General features: G+C 44.9%; 1 protein-coding gene across 4 annotated transcripts in view; it reads left to right on the top strand.

The window, feature by feature from the left end:
- LOC120977073 (heterogeneous nuclear ribonucleoprotein H-like) overlaps positions 1-16,668 on the top strand; it is a 68,050-nt gene that overhangs the window by 11,074 nt on the left and 40,308 nt on the right. For all 4 annotated transcript variants that reach the window (XM_040404859.1, XM_040404843.1, XM_040404851.1 and 1 more), the window contains exons 4-10: positions 1,330-1,473; positions 3,663-3,801; positions 4,551-4,723; positions 5,848-5,919; positions 6,017-6,123; positions 8,375-8,510; positions 13,302-13,385. In XM_040404859.1, the coding sequence (XP_040260793.1) occupies positions 1,330-1,473; positions 3,663-3,801; positions 4,551-4,723; positions 5,848-5,919; positions 6,017-6,123; positions 8,375-8,510; positions 13,302-13,385 (855 nt within the window). The remainder of the gene's footprint in view (positions 1-1,329; positions 1,474-3,662; positions 3,802-4,550; positions 4,724-5,847; positions 5,920-6,016; positions 6,124-8,374; positions 8,511-13,301; positions 13,386-16,668) is intronic.

Below are 16,668 nucleotides of genomic sequence, written 5' to 3'. Positions count from 1 at the left end.
TGTGATGACTGGAGTGACGTCACCAGAGGTCCTGTTGCTGCAATGAATGCTCACCACAGGTCCTGTTCAGCAAAGGAGACAGACGAGATGCCGGGCTGCGCGAGCAAGTGGATTAAGGTGAGTTAAATTTTTATTTTTTTTAACCCCTCAGCGCTATTTTACTATGCATTCTGTATTCAGAATGCTATTATTTTCCCTTATAACCATGTTTATAAGGGAAAATAATAATGATCAGGTCTCCGTCCCGATCGTCTCCTAGCAACCGTGCGTGAAAATCGCACCACATCTACACTTGCTTGCGGATGCTTGCGATTTTCACGCAACCCCATTCACTTCTATGTGGCGTGCGTTGCGTGAAAAACACAGAATATAGAGCATGCTGCGATTTTCACGCAACGCACAAGTGATGCGTGAAAATCACCGCTCATGTGAACAGCCCCATAGAAATGAATGGGTCGGTATTCAGTGCGGGTGCAATGCGTTCAACTCGCGCATCGCATCCGCGCGGAATACTCGCCTGTGTGAAAGGGGCCTAAGGGTACTTTCACATTAGCGGCAGGGGAGTCCGGCAGGCTGTTCTGGCGGGTGAATGGCTTGTCTGAACCGTCCTGCCGCTAGTTCATGTGTGCCCCCGGACTGCCGCTCCGTCCCCATTGACTGTAACTGGGGCGGAGTTCCGGCGGCAGTTATAATCAATGGGGACGGAGCGGCAGTCCGGGGGCACACGTGAACTAGGCTGTCACCCACCGGAACAGCCTGTCGGACTCCCCTGCTGTTAGTGTGAAACTAGCCTAACCTTTATAGGTAAACTTAATGTGACCACCTCTACACTTTTGAATGCACATGTCCAACTGTTCAATGTTTCTGTACTTTTTGCACAACTTGCTGTTCTCTAAGGCTGGGTTCACACCTGAGCGTATTCGATAAGCGCTGTTTACAGGCGTTTTTATGGCGTATTTTGGGACGTTTTTGTATTTTGGAAACGCGTGTCGTGCGCTCGTTCTTGCTATTGAACACAGAGGCGTACTATGAAAAACAGGTGTTATGCGCCACAATACGCCCCAAAGAAGCTCCTGTACTTCTTGGGGCGTAGGGCGTTTTACAGCGCGTTCGTACGTGCTGTTAAACGCTCAGGTGAGGACCATGCCCATAGGGAAACATTTGGTTTTTGCCTGTTGAGCGTTTTACAGCGCGTAGGAACGCGCTGTAAAACGCTCAGGTGTGAACCTAGCCTAACAAGCAGCTTAATGGCAAAATTCACAACATGCTGTCTTGCATGTATTGTCTGTTTTTTACTTTTATCATTTTTTTTTTTTTCTTTTATTACAGTATTCAAGTCCAACAGTGTTGAAATGGACTGGGTTCTGAAGCACACTGGTCCAAACAGCCCTGACACTGCAAATGATGGTTTTGTTCGTTTAAGAGGCCTACCATTTGGTTGCAGCAAGGAAGAAATAGTTCAGTTTTTTTCAGGTAGAAGACACATTTTAGTATGTGAAAAAAAATTAAAATTTGTATGTATATAGAAATCCTTTCTGGGTTTTTCTTTATAGCCCATTTCAGCCATTGTGTTATTCGATTATGGTAATTGTGTGCAAATTTGATAATATTGACTGCTGTTATGGGGCAGCCTCAACTATTTTTAAAATACATTTGAGAATCTCTACAAAAATTTTGATATCGTGATGTTATCATTTCTTTTAAAATAGACTTTTAAAAACTTGCTTTAATTTTAGTTATTGTACTTGTGTTTTATTTTTTTCTATCTTATAACTTTAAAGATTAACTACACATTCATAATTTTATCTAAACCTGTTCTAAATGTGCTGAAAAGATTTTATTTTTATTTATTTTTTCACTTATTGAAATAAGCACCAGAAGTTCAGGTGCATGTTGCACTTGGGAGTCTGTACTCCCATACACTGCTGTGTAAGGAAATATGTATTTCCCTGTAACCGTACTGAGCTCTGTACAGGCAGGAGATTCTTAACACATCACACTCCTGTTTTGCATAAATGTCTGGCTTTTAGAAGACCAGGAACAATCAGGAGAGCAGTGTACTATGCTGCTTCTGCCTGAAAAGCGCTCGGTGCAGCCACAGGGGAATCCATATTTCCATACACAGCAGTGTACTGGATAGTGTTGTCACAATACCAAAATTTTGATTCCACGTGAAAGAAAAATATAACCCCAGAAAATTCCAAATTTTTGGAATGTCCGGCCCATGATAGAACAGTCGTATACAATTTATTTTTAGGGGGACAAGGTGACAAAAAAAAATGACAAATCGTGTTTTTTGTTTTTTTATTTTTTATAGTTCAAACTTTTAGATGTGGTGATACCTAATGTTTTTTATTTATATATTTTTATACCCACTAGGTCACCTAAAAATTATTATCATTATCGTTGCGCCACCAATGCATATAATTAACCCTTAAATACAAAAGTAGGCTGCGGGTGCCTGCTGTGATACAGGCAGCACCCGCAGCCTACATTTGTGGTTAATTATATGCATTGCTGGCGCAGTGCGTTCCTACCCCAGTATTATAATACAATAACAGCCCCTCCCCTCTTATTGGTGGCAGTGGCGGTTGCGTCAGTGGGGAGGGAAGGACTCCTCCACTGTGTTGCTGAGGAGAACATGTGCTCCCAGTTTAACACGTACCATGTCCTCCAAGAGATACTAGTATCAAGAAATAGCAAATCCCGGTATATTGATTGGGTACCGGAAGTTCAATACTTGGTGCAACCCTAGTACCGGAGTATGTATCCTAAAGTGCAGTAGCCACTTGAAATTCAGGTGCCTATTTCGCTAGGATTTTTTTTTTTAATAAACCATGTTGGAAAAATGTTCAGCACATTTAGAACAGGTTTAACTACGAACGTTTAGATACTTTCAATTGTTAAACTATTTACAATGAAACTGTTGGATATGGCTTCATGCACAAGACCAAATCCATTTTGCGGTCCACATTTTTTGCAGATCCATTGACTTGCGTATGTCTGTTCCGAAAAAGAGTGTCTGCAAATAAAATGGGCATGGAATGCAGGCCTCACCCATATTTTGTGGCTCTCCAAAGAGATGGGTTTGTGTGCATAAGGCCTAAAGCTGTGTTCACATTTGTGCTATTTACATTTTTCTGTTGTAGGAGCAGAAAAACTAAAATAGACTCCATTGATTACAATTTCAGTGTCTGGTTTTCACCATGTTAACTAAAAAAAAGTGCAACATTGCTGTGCCATGTTGTGCCTCTTTTGCCTGAATCGGACAGTGTTCTTCCTAACAAAGCCTTCAAGGCAGATGTAAACACAGCCTGACCTGTCTGTTTAAAACATTTGAATGACTGTCTGTCCATTGTCTTAGGTGACTGGACAGCAGTTTTAGGCTGCCCCACAGCTCTTTCTCCCCCCCTTCCATAGGGGAAATTGTCCCAGAACATTTGAGGGCTTTCAGACTTTGACTCTGTCTCCAAGTACTCTTTCTTAACAGGTCTTTCCATTGGTGGCTGGTTTAAATCATTTTTTCCCATGGTAAATGTTTGCCACTGCCCTTATTATCTGCTGTATTTTATGTTTTTATGGGCTTGTAATTTATTTTACAAATATTTATAAATCAATAAAATGTTAACCCCCCACTGGGGTTATTTGTCCTTGGGTTGAAGGGTTGGAAATCGTGCCAAATGGGATAACATTGCCGGTGGACTTCCAGGGGAGGAGTACGGGGGAGGCCTTCGTGCAGTTTGCTTCACAGGAAATAGCTGAAAAGGCTCTAAAGAAACACAAGGAGAGAATAGGGCACAGGTGGGGATGGATGGTTGGATGTCGCCTTTCTTATGGTATATTTGCATATCATAGACAGAATATAAATTTTAATGTGTTAAGGTGTATGAGTTAATGTTCTAAAGTAAATTCTGACTTAGTGCTGACATTAAATTAGTTTAGTAGTGCCATAAGAAAATGTGATTGACTTTTTTTTTGTTCAATATATGGCATAAAATTCAGCTCTTAACTCGTCACAAAGGGTTTACTTGCACCTGTGACTATTATACAGACTAAAATAGTGTTTTGTTTTTTTTTGTTTTTTTTTAAAATATATATTATAATGATGCACCCTACCGAAAGATCACAATTTAGTATTGTAAAATGTTGAGATTATAGTAAGGGCTCTTTAACATTGGCGTTCTTTATTTCCTTTGTTCTGCTCTGTTATAGGAATAGAACAACGAAACTAAGAAGTGCTGGATTTGGCACATAACTGAAAGCAATGGAGCAAAAGATATCCCATTGACTATAATGGAATCTGTTCAGTTTCCTTTCAGGAGAACGCTTTGAACGGAGAAAAAGGTTGTCCATACCAGACTTTCCTCTCCGCTATTTTTGACGGAATCTGCCTTGGAGGCCAAATGGAGCCTCCAGTGCAGATGTGAACACTGCCTAGGTGTTACATTTTAGATTTAAGTATGCATAGATTATATTTAAACTGTCAGATTGACATTTGTAGCTTGTGAGTGTATTTAACTGCATTTTTATTCTCTGCTTTTCTTCTCCAGGTATATAGAAATTTTTCAGAGCAGTAGAGCAGAGGTTCGTACACACTATGATCCTCCCAGGAAGCTTTTTGGTATGCAGCGCCCTGGACCCTATGACAGACCAGGTGTAGGAAGAGGTTACAATAACTTAGGAAGAGGTTTTGATCGGATGAGGCGTGGTGGATATGGAGGAGGTAAGCTGCTATAAAGGTTTTCGTACAGGTGGCTCATAGATTGTAAGCTCTTGCGAGCAGGGTTCTGACTCAAGTTGCATATTAGCCAGTTTTGTTTTGTACATGAACCCTATGAATTTGTAAAGCGCTGGGAAATATGGTGGTGCTATATAAATACATTTTATTATTATTAGGTGTCATTTTTGTAAAGGAAAAATACAGATCCTTTATAGACTTTCCAACCCATTTTTGACTCTCAGAAAACTGCCACTTAAAAGGACTGTCCATTAACACAATTTCTAACAGGTGCTGGCAGCCCAATTCTCCCCCCCCCCCCCCTTCCTTCCCTTCCTACCCTAGTGAAAGGATAATGCCTGCTCCCCACACTCTGGGTCTCTACGTGCTGGCTTCCACGTCGTCTTTTTCCAGTTCAGGGTTTGTTCTCTTCTTCCCTGGCATGTGCTTGGGAACGTTCTGAAAATATTACACGGCTCACTTCTTTTCAAACGATAATGGTCTGACATCGATTGGCTAAAGTGTTTGTTAAATTTCAACCGACCAACGAGTTTACACCACTCGATGATGCAGCTGAATGTCGGTAGGCAAGCGTTCCTTCCTGACAGTCGGCTGCTCGTTCAGTGTAGGAGACAGGTGCATATAAATGCAGCTGTCTCCTTTACTGTATGAGGACAAAGGATCACTATAGCAGTACCTCATCCTCATGCTGAATCTTGGCTTCTGAGCAGCAGATCGTTGTTTAGACAGCACAATCTGTTGCCTGGAGCAATGATTGGTGTGCCTGCACGAACGAGGGGATCAACTGATAAACAAACATTTCGCTTGTTGATTGGCGGCAATTTTAGATGGGGAGTTTGTCGGGAACGAGTGTTTGCAGGAATGTTTGTTCCTGATCGGCTCTTTGGATACCCATACCTTTTCGGGTGGTAAAGGACATCACCCTAGATTAGTATCTTTGTTCGGCTGCAGCAGTGCCTTTTTGTTCTGATAATTAGTTACTCCAGGAAAACTTTTATTTTTTATTTTTTTTCTCCTCCTCTATGGGGAAAACTGTTAATGAGAAACTGACAAAGTTGTCATCAGAGACTGTTAATGTGTTTATTGATCAAATCTTTTCTGTTATGAAGGCTACAGTGGTTATGAAGAATATAACGGGTACAATGAATATGCATTTGGTGCAGACCAGAGATTTGGAAGAGGTATGGCTTTTTGGCTCACTCATTTTATTTATGTAACTTAAAACCTTTAACTTTATTATTAATAATAATATATATTTTTTTTCTATCCTTTTAATAGTTTCTGACCATAGATATGCAGATGGATCTAGTTTTCAAAGCACAACTGGTCACTGTGTACATATGAGAGGTCTCCCTTACAGAGCAACAGAGACCGACATATATACTGTAAGTATGATTAAATGCTTTTAGGGTTACACAGTTCGCAGACCTGACTGCTAAAAAGGCTTATAAGGCCCAACCCCCAGGCAGGGTCTTGTAGGCATGCTTGTCAGTATATGCTGACAGTCAATGCAATGAAATACAGCATATATTGTACTGCCTTGAAATGGGGATCAAATCCTGAAAAAGTACCACAGTGGGATGAAAATCTGACTCGTGTACAATAAAAAATTGACATATTGGGTATCGCCATGTCTAACATTCTATAAAAATATCACATGATCTATCCCATCAGGTAAATACTGTAAAAAATAATTTAAAAAAACTTTTTTGGTCACCTTGCCTTACAAAAAGTGTAATAGCAGTCAAAAAGTACTATGGTACCAATGAAAATATGATTTTGTGCAGGAAAATAAACTCGGAAAATGGCGACACCATTTTTTTTAAAAAAAATGCTAAAGAAAAAAAAAATACAAAAAATTGGCATCTCTGTAATCATACTAACCTGTAAAATAAAGATAACATCTCCTTTTTCCTGCACGATGTTTGCTCCAATAACAAAACCTTCAAACCTTTCCTTATCCATTTTCCAAAAAAGCTAAATAAAAAATGATCAAAAAGTTGTAAATACCCCAAAATAGAACCAATGATGATGGCAACTCATCCTGCAAAAAATAAGCCTACACGCAACTGCTTTGAGAGAAAACCAAAACAAAAATAAAACGTATGGTTGTCAGGGAATGGCTGGCTGCATTGATATACCAGAGGCTGTTTAACCACCTCTGGCTCCGGTGCCTGCCTGATCACCATGACGTAATAGTGTGGCAAGTCACTTTCCACCATGGCGTACTATTAAGTCATGTGTTGGGAAGGGGTTAAATACTCTCCTAACCACGTTCCCCTGATGAACAGTGGACTAGGTGTGTAATTTTAATTATTTAATAAATGCTATATATTTATATGCTAAATATGCACCTAATGCTAAGAAACTGTAGTTTCTGATGGGTTTTAAAGTGACCGTTCTCTATCACCAGAGAAATTTATGCAGGTGCATAATTCTTAAAGGGACACTGACAGGCCCTATAAACATATTTAGTTATTCCTATGCAATCATAGGTCTATTAGTGTATTCCAATGATATAAGAGTACCCCCTGTCCGCATTGTAAACCATGTAAAAACAACTTTATATTCATCTGTCAATCACCTTCCTTTATGCCCATGGGATGTTTTTTTCTTATACCTTTTGTGCCCATCCGCGCCTCAACTGTCGATTCCTACCGCTCATTATTATTCACTGCGCTGGGCGGCTCTTACATTCCCCGATCGTGTCATTTCCTGCGCATGCCCGAGAGACTTATGGGCATCGGACCATCTGCGCATGCGCCGGCACCCTCCCAAGCCTGTAATTGAATGTGCCTGCGTCCGATCTCTCCTCCAAGGCACTCGTATCCAGCGCTTCAGAGCGCTGATGTCATCAGAAATTCAGATAATGTGCCGGCCAAGAAACTCTTCTCTCCGCTGACAGGATCGGGGAATGTAAGAGCCGCCCAGTGCAGTGAATAATAATGAGCTGGGCGGCGGTAGGAATCGACAGTTGAGGCGCGGATGGGCACAAAAGGTATAAGAAAAAAACGCCCCTTGGGCATAAAGAAATGTGAGTGACAGATGAATATAAAGTTGTTTTTACATGGCTTACAATGCGGACAGGGGGTACTCTTATATCATTGGAATACACTTTAATAGATCTATGACTGCATAGGAATAACTAAATATGTTTATAGGGCCTGTCAGTGTCCCTTTAAGCTTCACTCTTAAAGGGAACATGTCACCGGGATTTTTTGCATAGAGCTGATGATATGGGTTGCTAGATGGCCGCTAGCACATCCGCAATACCCAGTCGCCATAGCTCTGTGCTTTTATTGTGTGTAAAACCGATTTGATACATATGCAAATTAACCTGAGATGAGTCCTGTCCCTGACTCCTCTCACATACAAAACTCATCTCGGGTTAATTTGCATATGTATAATTTTTTTTGTATGCAATAAAAGCACACAGCGATGGGGACTGGGTATTGCGGATGTGCTAGCGGCCATCTAGCAACCCATGTGCTCCGCTCTATGCACAAAATCCCAGTGACAGGTTCCCTTTTAATCTCACCTTCACTCTTAATCTTGTCTGTTAAAGCTACGGAGTCTATTTCAGTACTGTTTGCTTTATATAATGTTATTAAAACTCCCTTTTTTCCCTGTCTACAGTTCTTCTCCCCATTGAATCCAGTTAGAGTTCACATTGAAATAGGAGCAGATGGCAGAGTGACTGGAGAAGCTGATGTTGAGTTTGCAACTCATGAAGATGCTGTAGCTGCAATGTCTAAGGACAAAGCAAATATGCGTAAGTAACTTATACATGTAATATAGCTTTGTAAGGCTCAAAATGACATGTCAATCCAGTTCAGCTCATTATGCTTGTTGAGGTAGGGTTGAAATAAATATATATATTATATAATGAACCTGTGCATGCGTGTATATATGCAGGCATATTATAGGATGATGTGCCCAGCATCTGCGCACATCTGCCCTTAGCATTCCACAGGAGCTCATTGTGGCCCCTGTGGGGAATATACATGTGTATGGATGTGCCCCAAGCATCCATATATATATTATATATGATGTCCCCTTATAGGCACCTAAAACCAGAGGTATAAGTGTGAATGTGCCCAAAGCATTCACACTGATGCCATCTGGTTAATTGCATCAGAATGACCGGACAAGAGTCTGGTCCTCCTGTATGCTTAAAAGAACTCTGATTCAATAGAATCAGAGTCCTTTGTATCAATTATCTCCAGCGCTGCTGGAGATAATTATGCATAATAGGAAGAGGGGAGAAACCTCCCCTCCTTCTATTATGCGCATTCCGGCAGCGCTGTCCGGAATGGGAAGGGTTACAGACGGGAGATCAAAGGATTCTCCCGCCTGTCAAAAAGCAGCGCGGCCCCGACGCGCTCGTGCAGGGACGCGCGGGCTGGCGCAGTGACGTCATCTCACTGCGGCGGCCCCTGCACTGGGGTAGAAGAGCAGAGCTGCCCCCCCATAGAAGACCCCTGGCAATGAGCATCCCAGGAAGTGCTAAGTATCATTAACCCCTGACTACCCTATGCCACCAACTAATACCTACCCTATACCGATAGCATTAACCCTCGATCATACCCCTATCCCACCAATCGATCATACCCCTATCCCACCAATCGATCATACCCCTATCCCACCAATCGATCATACCCCTATCCCACCAATCGATCATACCCCTATCCCACCAATCGATCATACCCCTATCCCACCAATCGATCATACCCCTATCCCACCAATCGATCATACCCCTATCCCACCAATCGATCATACCCCTATCCCACCAATCGATCATACCCCTATCCCACCAATCGATCATACCCCTATCCCACCAATCGATCATACCCCTATCCCACCAATCGATCATACCCCTATCCCACCAATCGATCATACCCCTATCCCACCAATCGATCATACCCCTATCCCACCAATCGATCATACCCCTATCCCACCAATCGATCATACCCCTATCCCACCAATCGATCATACCCCTATCCCACCAATCGATCACTCCCTGCTACACCCCTAAAATAATCCACCATCCATACCCCTATACCCTACCCTAACCCTGTAGGAGCATCCCTGCTCCCTATTCTGTACCCCAGTAACCCCGTGTCCTGCATTTACCCTTGCAGCGCCACCGTTAACCCTTCATTTCCCTGTAGGGATTGTTTAGTCCAGGTTGGGTGGGCTGCTAATGTGTGTGCGTGTAAGTGTATTGTATAGTTAGTTTGTGGGTGGAATTTGGTATTGTGTAGTTTAGTACTATATTTTTAGTACTGTATTGTTAGTGCATTGCGTGCGTTGTGTACTGTAGGTGTTAATAAATACTGTTATTTGTACCTACTGTGTAACGCGTGGTTACTAGCGGTAGTTAGTAAGGCGCATTCCGCTAGTTAGTGATTAGCGTAAGGTAAAGTGAGAGTATTCTTTATTATGAAGGCATAAATAGGCGGAGTCATCAATAGACGGTTCACGCCTGTTTATGAATATTTATTGATATCTACATAAATATTGGTAATAGTCCTTTACAATGCTAAAGAAAGTGAACAAAATGCTAATGAGGTACAACCCAATTTTCCTTAAAAGCCGTTGTCGGCTTTTATTTTTGGTTACTTATTCTCAATCGCTGCCTTCTCTTCATTGGTTACATGCTTGTTGTAGGGTGAATAGGAGAGGGGATCAAAAGATTAAAGAATATATAAATGACAATGCACATCTACAATAGATTCATGCACAATAGTACAAGGTAAAAGATGAAACATGTAAAGCATCCCATTCATGTTGATTAAGCATGTATAACACTAGCATACAAATCAGAAACCCGTGGTGGATCAGGGCTTTTCCTAGATCGGGAGATTAAACAACGGGCTGCTTTTAGTATTAATAGTAACTTCAATGGGGAACACATTTAAGCAAGAAGGACATGGGGTCAGGTCGGATTTCCAGTGCGAAAAATATCACTCAGTAGGGTGCCTACTCCAGTCCAATAGGGGCGTATTTTGGGGCAGTCCCAGAAAATGAGGCAATGTACCCCTATGCAACCCACACCTCCAGCAATCTCTTGAGACCACTGGGTTCATTCTATGGAGGAGGTCAGGAGTGTGGTACCAGTACATTAACATTTTATATTGGTTCTCCTGGTGTAGTACCAACAGAGGATTTCTCTGCCCTCCTCCATATAAGGTGCCAGAGTGCGTCCGGTAAGGTCTTCCCTAGGTACTCCTCCCACCGTACCATGTAGGTGTGCCTTTGAACCCGATCAGGGAACGGAGTCAGCAATATGGAGTAGATCTCAGAAATTAGACCCTTCACGTGTACTCCTTCCCTTCAAAGGGAGTCGGGAGGGAGACTGACCCCTGAAAAAAATGGACTGTGCAAAGTGACCTGGATATAAAAGTAATTGGAGGAGGAGGGGTGATCATATTTGGTCTGGAAAACTGCAAGAGGTCCCTAGTGAAGGGGTCCACAATATCTGCAAACCGAAACACTCCCCGCTGAAACCATGGTCTCGTCATGGACGTGGCAAGACTAGTAGGGAGCATAGGGTGATACAAAAAGGTCATAGCAGAATGGCTAGAAACCAGAGGGAACCTACCACTACACAGTTGCCATATGAGTCTAGTTGCCATATGAGTCACCTGCAAATAAAAATCCATACCCAGTGCATATTGAGATGCAAAAAAGTGATTACATATGCTGTAGAAAGACGGTCTGTAGTGTTTCAAAAAATTTCTATTGATTTAAAGGGAAACTGTTGCCCATCATTGCTATCAAAATCCGATATCATATAGTGCATAGTATTATCTTTCTAACAAAGCTGGAGCCAGCCCTGTACCTCACATGGATCCGGAGATATCACCATAAATTTCTCTGCTAGATTTATATCAAGCTGGCAGCTCAAGGGGAGTGTCTTTTCTGCTGCAGCTAAGAGGCAGAGCATGTACACGCCCCCATCACAGCTCAAGGGGAGTGTCTTTTCTGCTGCAGCTAAGAGGGAGAGCATGTACACGCCCCCATCACAGCTCAAGGGGAGTGTCTTTTCTGCTGCAGCTAAGAGGGAGAGCATGTACACGCCCCCATCACAGCTCAAGGGGAGTGTCTTTTCTGCTGCAGCTAAGAGGGAGAGCATGTACACGCCCCCATCACAGCTCAAGGGGAGTGTCTTTTCTGCTGCAGCTAAGAGGCAGAGCATGCACACGCCCCCATCACAGCTCAAGGGGAGTGTCTTTTCTGCTGCAGCTAAGAGGCAGAGCATGTACACGCCCCCATCACAGCTCAAGGGGAGTGTCTTTTCTGCTGCAGCTAAGAGGCAGAGCATGTACACGCCCCCATCACAGCTCAAGGGGAGTGTCTTTTCTGCTGCAGCTAAGAGGCAGAGCATGTACACGCCCCCATCACAGCTCAAGGGGAGTGTCTTTTCTGCTGCAGCTAAGAGGCAGAGCATGTACACGCCCCCATCACAGCTCAAGGGGAGTGTCTTTTCTGCTGCAGCTCTCTCTGTATCACAGCTCAGGAGGCAGAAGGATGAAATGCAGTATGTGTGGCCATCTCTGTGAGCAGGAAAAAGAAATAGAAAAAGAACAGAGCAAATGAAGCTATACAGATAAATTGTATAGGAAAAATTGTATCTAAATTGTATAGAAAAAAAAATTATAAATATATTCTCTACAGTTAAAAAAAAAAAAACGACTTGGATCTGAAAACTTTTGTAATTGCATGCATTGAAAAATTTTATATAGCCACTGAACTATTCAGTTCAGTGGCTATATAAAATTTTTCAATGCAAGCAATTACCAAAGTTTTCAGATCCAAGTGCTGTTTTTTTTTTTTTTTTAAACTGTAGAGAATATATTTATAATTTTTTTTTTTTTTTTTTTTTTTTTTCTCCTTTTCTTTTGTGGGACAACCCCTTTTAAGTAAGGCAATTGTATAGCTGCACTTGTCACCTTATTCACAAATGTACCTTTTCTTCCCCCATGCTGCTGGATGCCAGCACAGGCTGCACACATCGCTGGGCGGAATTTAATCTAATTCTCTGTGGACAAAATGCGACAGCAAACAGTTGGGCGGAGTTAGGCATGGGAGGGGGTGTATATATTGGAACAGGGGGCATCATGTCAGTTGAGGGGAGGTGGGCTTGGGCTCTACATAAAGGTAGGCTTGGCCCTGGCATGAGGCGTTTCTGGGCTCCTTTTGCTGAGATCAACACCATTTTGAAATGCAAATGAGCCTGCAAAGTTTGTATTTTATTTTTTTGAACACTGGTGGTTTTTGTGTACAAGGTGACGTGCTACTATGAAATTCCCTTACTTAAATAGCGATGACGTAGGTGACCGGTTCCGCTTTTGATAATAATGCAGTCAAATTGCATGCTGGAAAATCCAGTGTTTTACAGTAGCAGTAAAGTATATCTCATCTACTATATTAAAAAAATTAAATATAAATCTACACCAGAAACTTACCTATGTGGAGTATCAGGAAATTCTGCTGTGGAAAAACCGCCTTGTGAGTATATAACTTTTTAAAGTAATCTTCCCTCTCGTTTTATTTTTAGAACACAGATACGTGGAGCTGTTTCTTAATTCAACAGCCGGTGGATCTAGTAGTGCATACAGCAGCCAAATGATGGGAGGAGTTGGTATGTATTAAAGGGGTATTGCCATCTGCATGATCATATTTGAAAAGTTTACACTAGTGCCATAGCTAATTTTTGCAATTTGCTTCTATTATTTAAAATGCAGCCATTTTGATAAATTCCCTTCCCTCTTACCCCAGTGTTTACATGTGACAACCTATAGATACGGCCACCGCTCCGCTTGTGCAGACTGCACTTACTTTTCACCCAGGCGGCCGGTCATTGCCACAAGAGCGAGCACGCTGCCACGCATGCGCATTTCTGATACAGAGCCGCGCATGCTCTGTATGCAGCGCGGCCGTAGGAGCGAACGGGGGGGGGGGGAGAGAGGATGTGCGTGCAGGAGCAAGCAGCAGAAAGAGAACCAACAGCCTATGTGAATGGCTGCAGCACATAATTCCCTCATCCACTAAACCACCATTTTTTTGCTATAACAATCAAATGGGGAGAACTCTATAGAGTGGAGGGAGGCTGGGCACAACAATATGCAGGAAAATGGATCCTGGGGACAATAATAGTGATTGAAACACAGTGCTGGTGGGGACTGGGTAAGACAGATGTAGCAGAGCTGTATATGAAGTGATTCTAACACAGTGCTGATAGTGGAGAGGAAGACAGATGTAGCAGAGCTGTATATGCATCTAAGGTGTATACACAACTGTAGTAGAGCTGTAATGGAAACAAAACTCAGTGCTGGTGGGTAGATGATGGTAATATTTTATGGGAGGCAAAAGCACAGATCATTTGGCTATTAGCTAACATGCTTTTGGGATGATGGATAGTAGTGAATTATTATTTCTCGCCCATATTCCTTGGGGGACACAGGAAACCATGGGTATAGCTCTGCTCCCTAGGAGGCGTGACACTAAGCGAAAGCTGTAAGCCCCTCCTCCATCAGCTATACCCTTCAGCCTGGAGAAGAGACTGCCAGTTTTTGCTTAGTGTCCAAGGAGGCAAGACACCCCCTGCTTATGCAGGGTTGTTATCCTATGATTTTTATTTTTACGTATTTGTTGTTTTTAACTCGGTTTTTTTCTACCTACAGGGACAACAGAGGCGCATTAGACCCCTCTGTTTCTCCCGGGGTTGAGTTGCGCCAGTGCCGGTAATTCCGCACTGCCGCCTCCCCCACAGAAGACAAGGTGGACCAGGGCAGCCTCGCTCCCCTGCGTCCCGCCAGCTCAGGGTCGCCCGCACGCCAAGTCCCTCCACCGGCTTCCTGCCACCGCGGTGCCAGGAGCTGAAGGGGCGACCCCCGCTGGATGGACTGAGGGCGAAGACAGCGTATGGTGAGAGTGGCTGCTCCAGCCTCCCCTTCCTCCCTCCCACCGCTGCTACCAACATGGCCACTGTTACATGGCCACTGCTACAATCCCGGACACCCCCCCGCCCCCCGCCACGGAATATCGGGACGTTACCGGGCTTAGTTGGAGGGCAGTCCTAGAACGCTGCCTTACAGGGACGGCTGCAGACATGCAAGCCGTCTGCTACATCTAGGCGCGGTGGGAGCCGTTTTTCCTGGCATAAACGGCGCCATGTCATGGCCGGCACTTCAACATCCTTGGGGGTTAAAATCATTTTGCCGCGCGCGGCTCTGCTTCGGCTTCAGCGCGGCAGAGGGGGGGCGGAGCTTCCTTACACATTCAGCTCCGTGCTGCTGCGCTCCGCTACTTCCGGGTTCATCTCTCTGCCGTGCGATCCTGAAGCCATTCAGCTCCGTGCTGCTGCCTCTCCTCCACAGCCTCCTCAGTCTGTTCCCCTTACAGCTGCCGCTTGTATCTCCGGGTCTGGTAGGACTGTTTAACCTCCTCCGTGCCACAGTACTGTTGCTTGGTTCTCACTTTTAAGTGCAACAGCTTCCACCATGTCAGACCCTTCTGCAGCCGCCAAGCCATGGTACCATGCCTGTACTGCTTGTAGGGAACCCTTTCCCCGGGGGGCAGTCTGATCCGCACTGTACTGCATGCCGAGCTCCACCGCAGCCTCAGTCGCCCGCTGTGTCGCTCCCTGCTTCCTCTGACCCGCCTGACTGGGCTAGATCCCTGTCCCAGGCCGTGGAAAGCCTCACTCATGTCGTGGGCCGCCTAATAGACAGGCCACCTACCCCGCAGGACGCCACTCTGACTGTCGCGCCCTCCGGGTCCACTGCTTCTGCCGCTGCAGCGGGTTCACCCTCTCCTAGTGACCCCTCCCGAGCTAGGCACTCTCAGAAGCGTATTAGAGTAGAGCGAGCCTCCTCCTCGGATGCCTCCCTCTCCCCGCCACGCGTGCGCACCCAGACGAGCCTCTCCTCTCCAAAGGATTCGCTCTCTGAAGGTGAATTGGCGGCTTCAGATTTGGAAATGGACTCGGCCCTGCCGTCCAAGCTAGCCTCAGCGATGGGTCAACTCATCTCTGATATACGTGACACCTTTAAGGTGCAGGATGACCCCCCTAGCTCGGACGCAGCTAGCGTCTCCTTTATCAGACCCAGGCAGGCCTCAAAAGTCTTTCCAATCTACTCTGATTTCTCCTCCGTGGTGTCTAAGGCTTGGGCTCGCCCGGACGCCCGTTTTGTCAACCCAAAGAAGCTGGACATTTGCTATCCTTTTCCAGCCGATGTCGTGGCCACCTGGTCTTCCCCACCCAAGGTGCACCCCCCTGTGGCCCGGCTGTCAAAGAACACGGCCATCCCTGTTCCCGACGGGTCCTCTCTTCAGTCAGCGGAGGACCGTCGCATGGAGACCCTGTCCAAGGGCATTTTTGCTGCCTCCGGTTCTGCCCTCAGACCGGTTTTTGCCTCTGCTTGGGCAGGAAAGCAATCTCTGCTTGGGGTACGCAGCTGGAACAGGAGTTGGACTCGGACATCCCCATCCAGGACCTACGTTCCTTGGCCCAGCTTATTATTCGGGCCGGGAATTTTGTCTGTGAGGCCTCCCTTGATGCGGGAGCCCTTATTGCACGCTCCTCCGCCCTGGCAGTTGCCGTCAGGAGGGAGCTCTGGCTGAAGGTCTGGAAAGCTGACGCTGCCTCCAAACGTTCCTTGGCGGGGCTACCGTTTGCGGGTTCCCGCCTTTTCGGGGTCCGCTTAGACGAACTTATTTCAGAGGCCACGGGTGGTAAAAGCACCCATCTTCCTCAACCCCAAGCCAGGGGCGCCCCCCGCGGAAGCCTGGTGCGTCTCGTTTTCGGTCCTCCCGCAGGGCCTCTGGGGCTCCCACCACAGCTGCCGCTTCGGCTCCTCCCCAGGACAAGCGTAGGAAGCCGTTTTTTCGGGCGCAGCCCTCCTGGCGCAAGCCGCAGGCTG

This window comes from Bufo bufo, chromosome 1, assembly GCF_905171765.1.
Source record: "Bufo bufo chromosome 1, aBufBuf1.1, whole genome shotgun sequence".
Taxonomy (NCBI): Eukaryota; Metazoa; Chordata; class Amphibia; order Anura; family Bufonidae; genus Bufo; species Bufo bufo.
The sequence above is the reverse complement of the archived record's forward strand: the minus strand, read 5'-3'. Positions and strand labels throughout refer to the sequence as shown.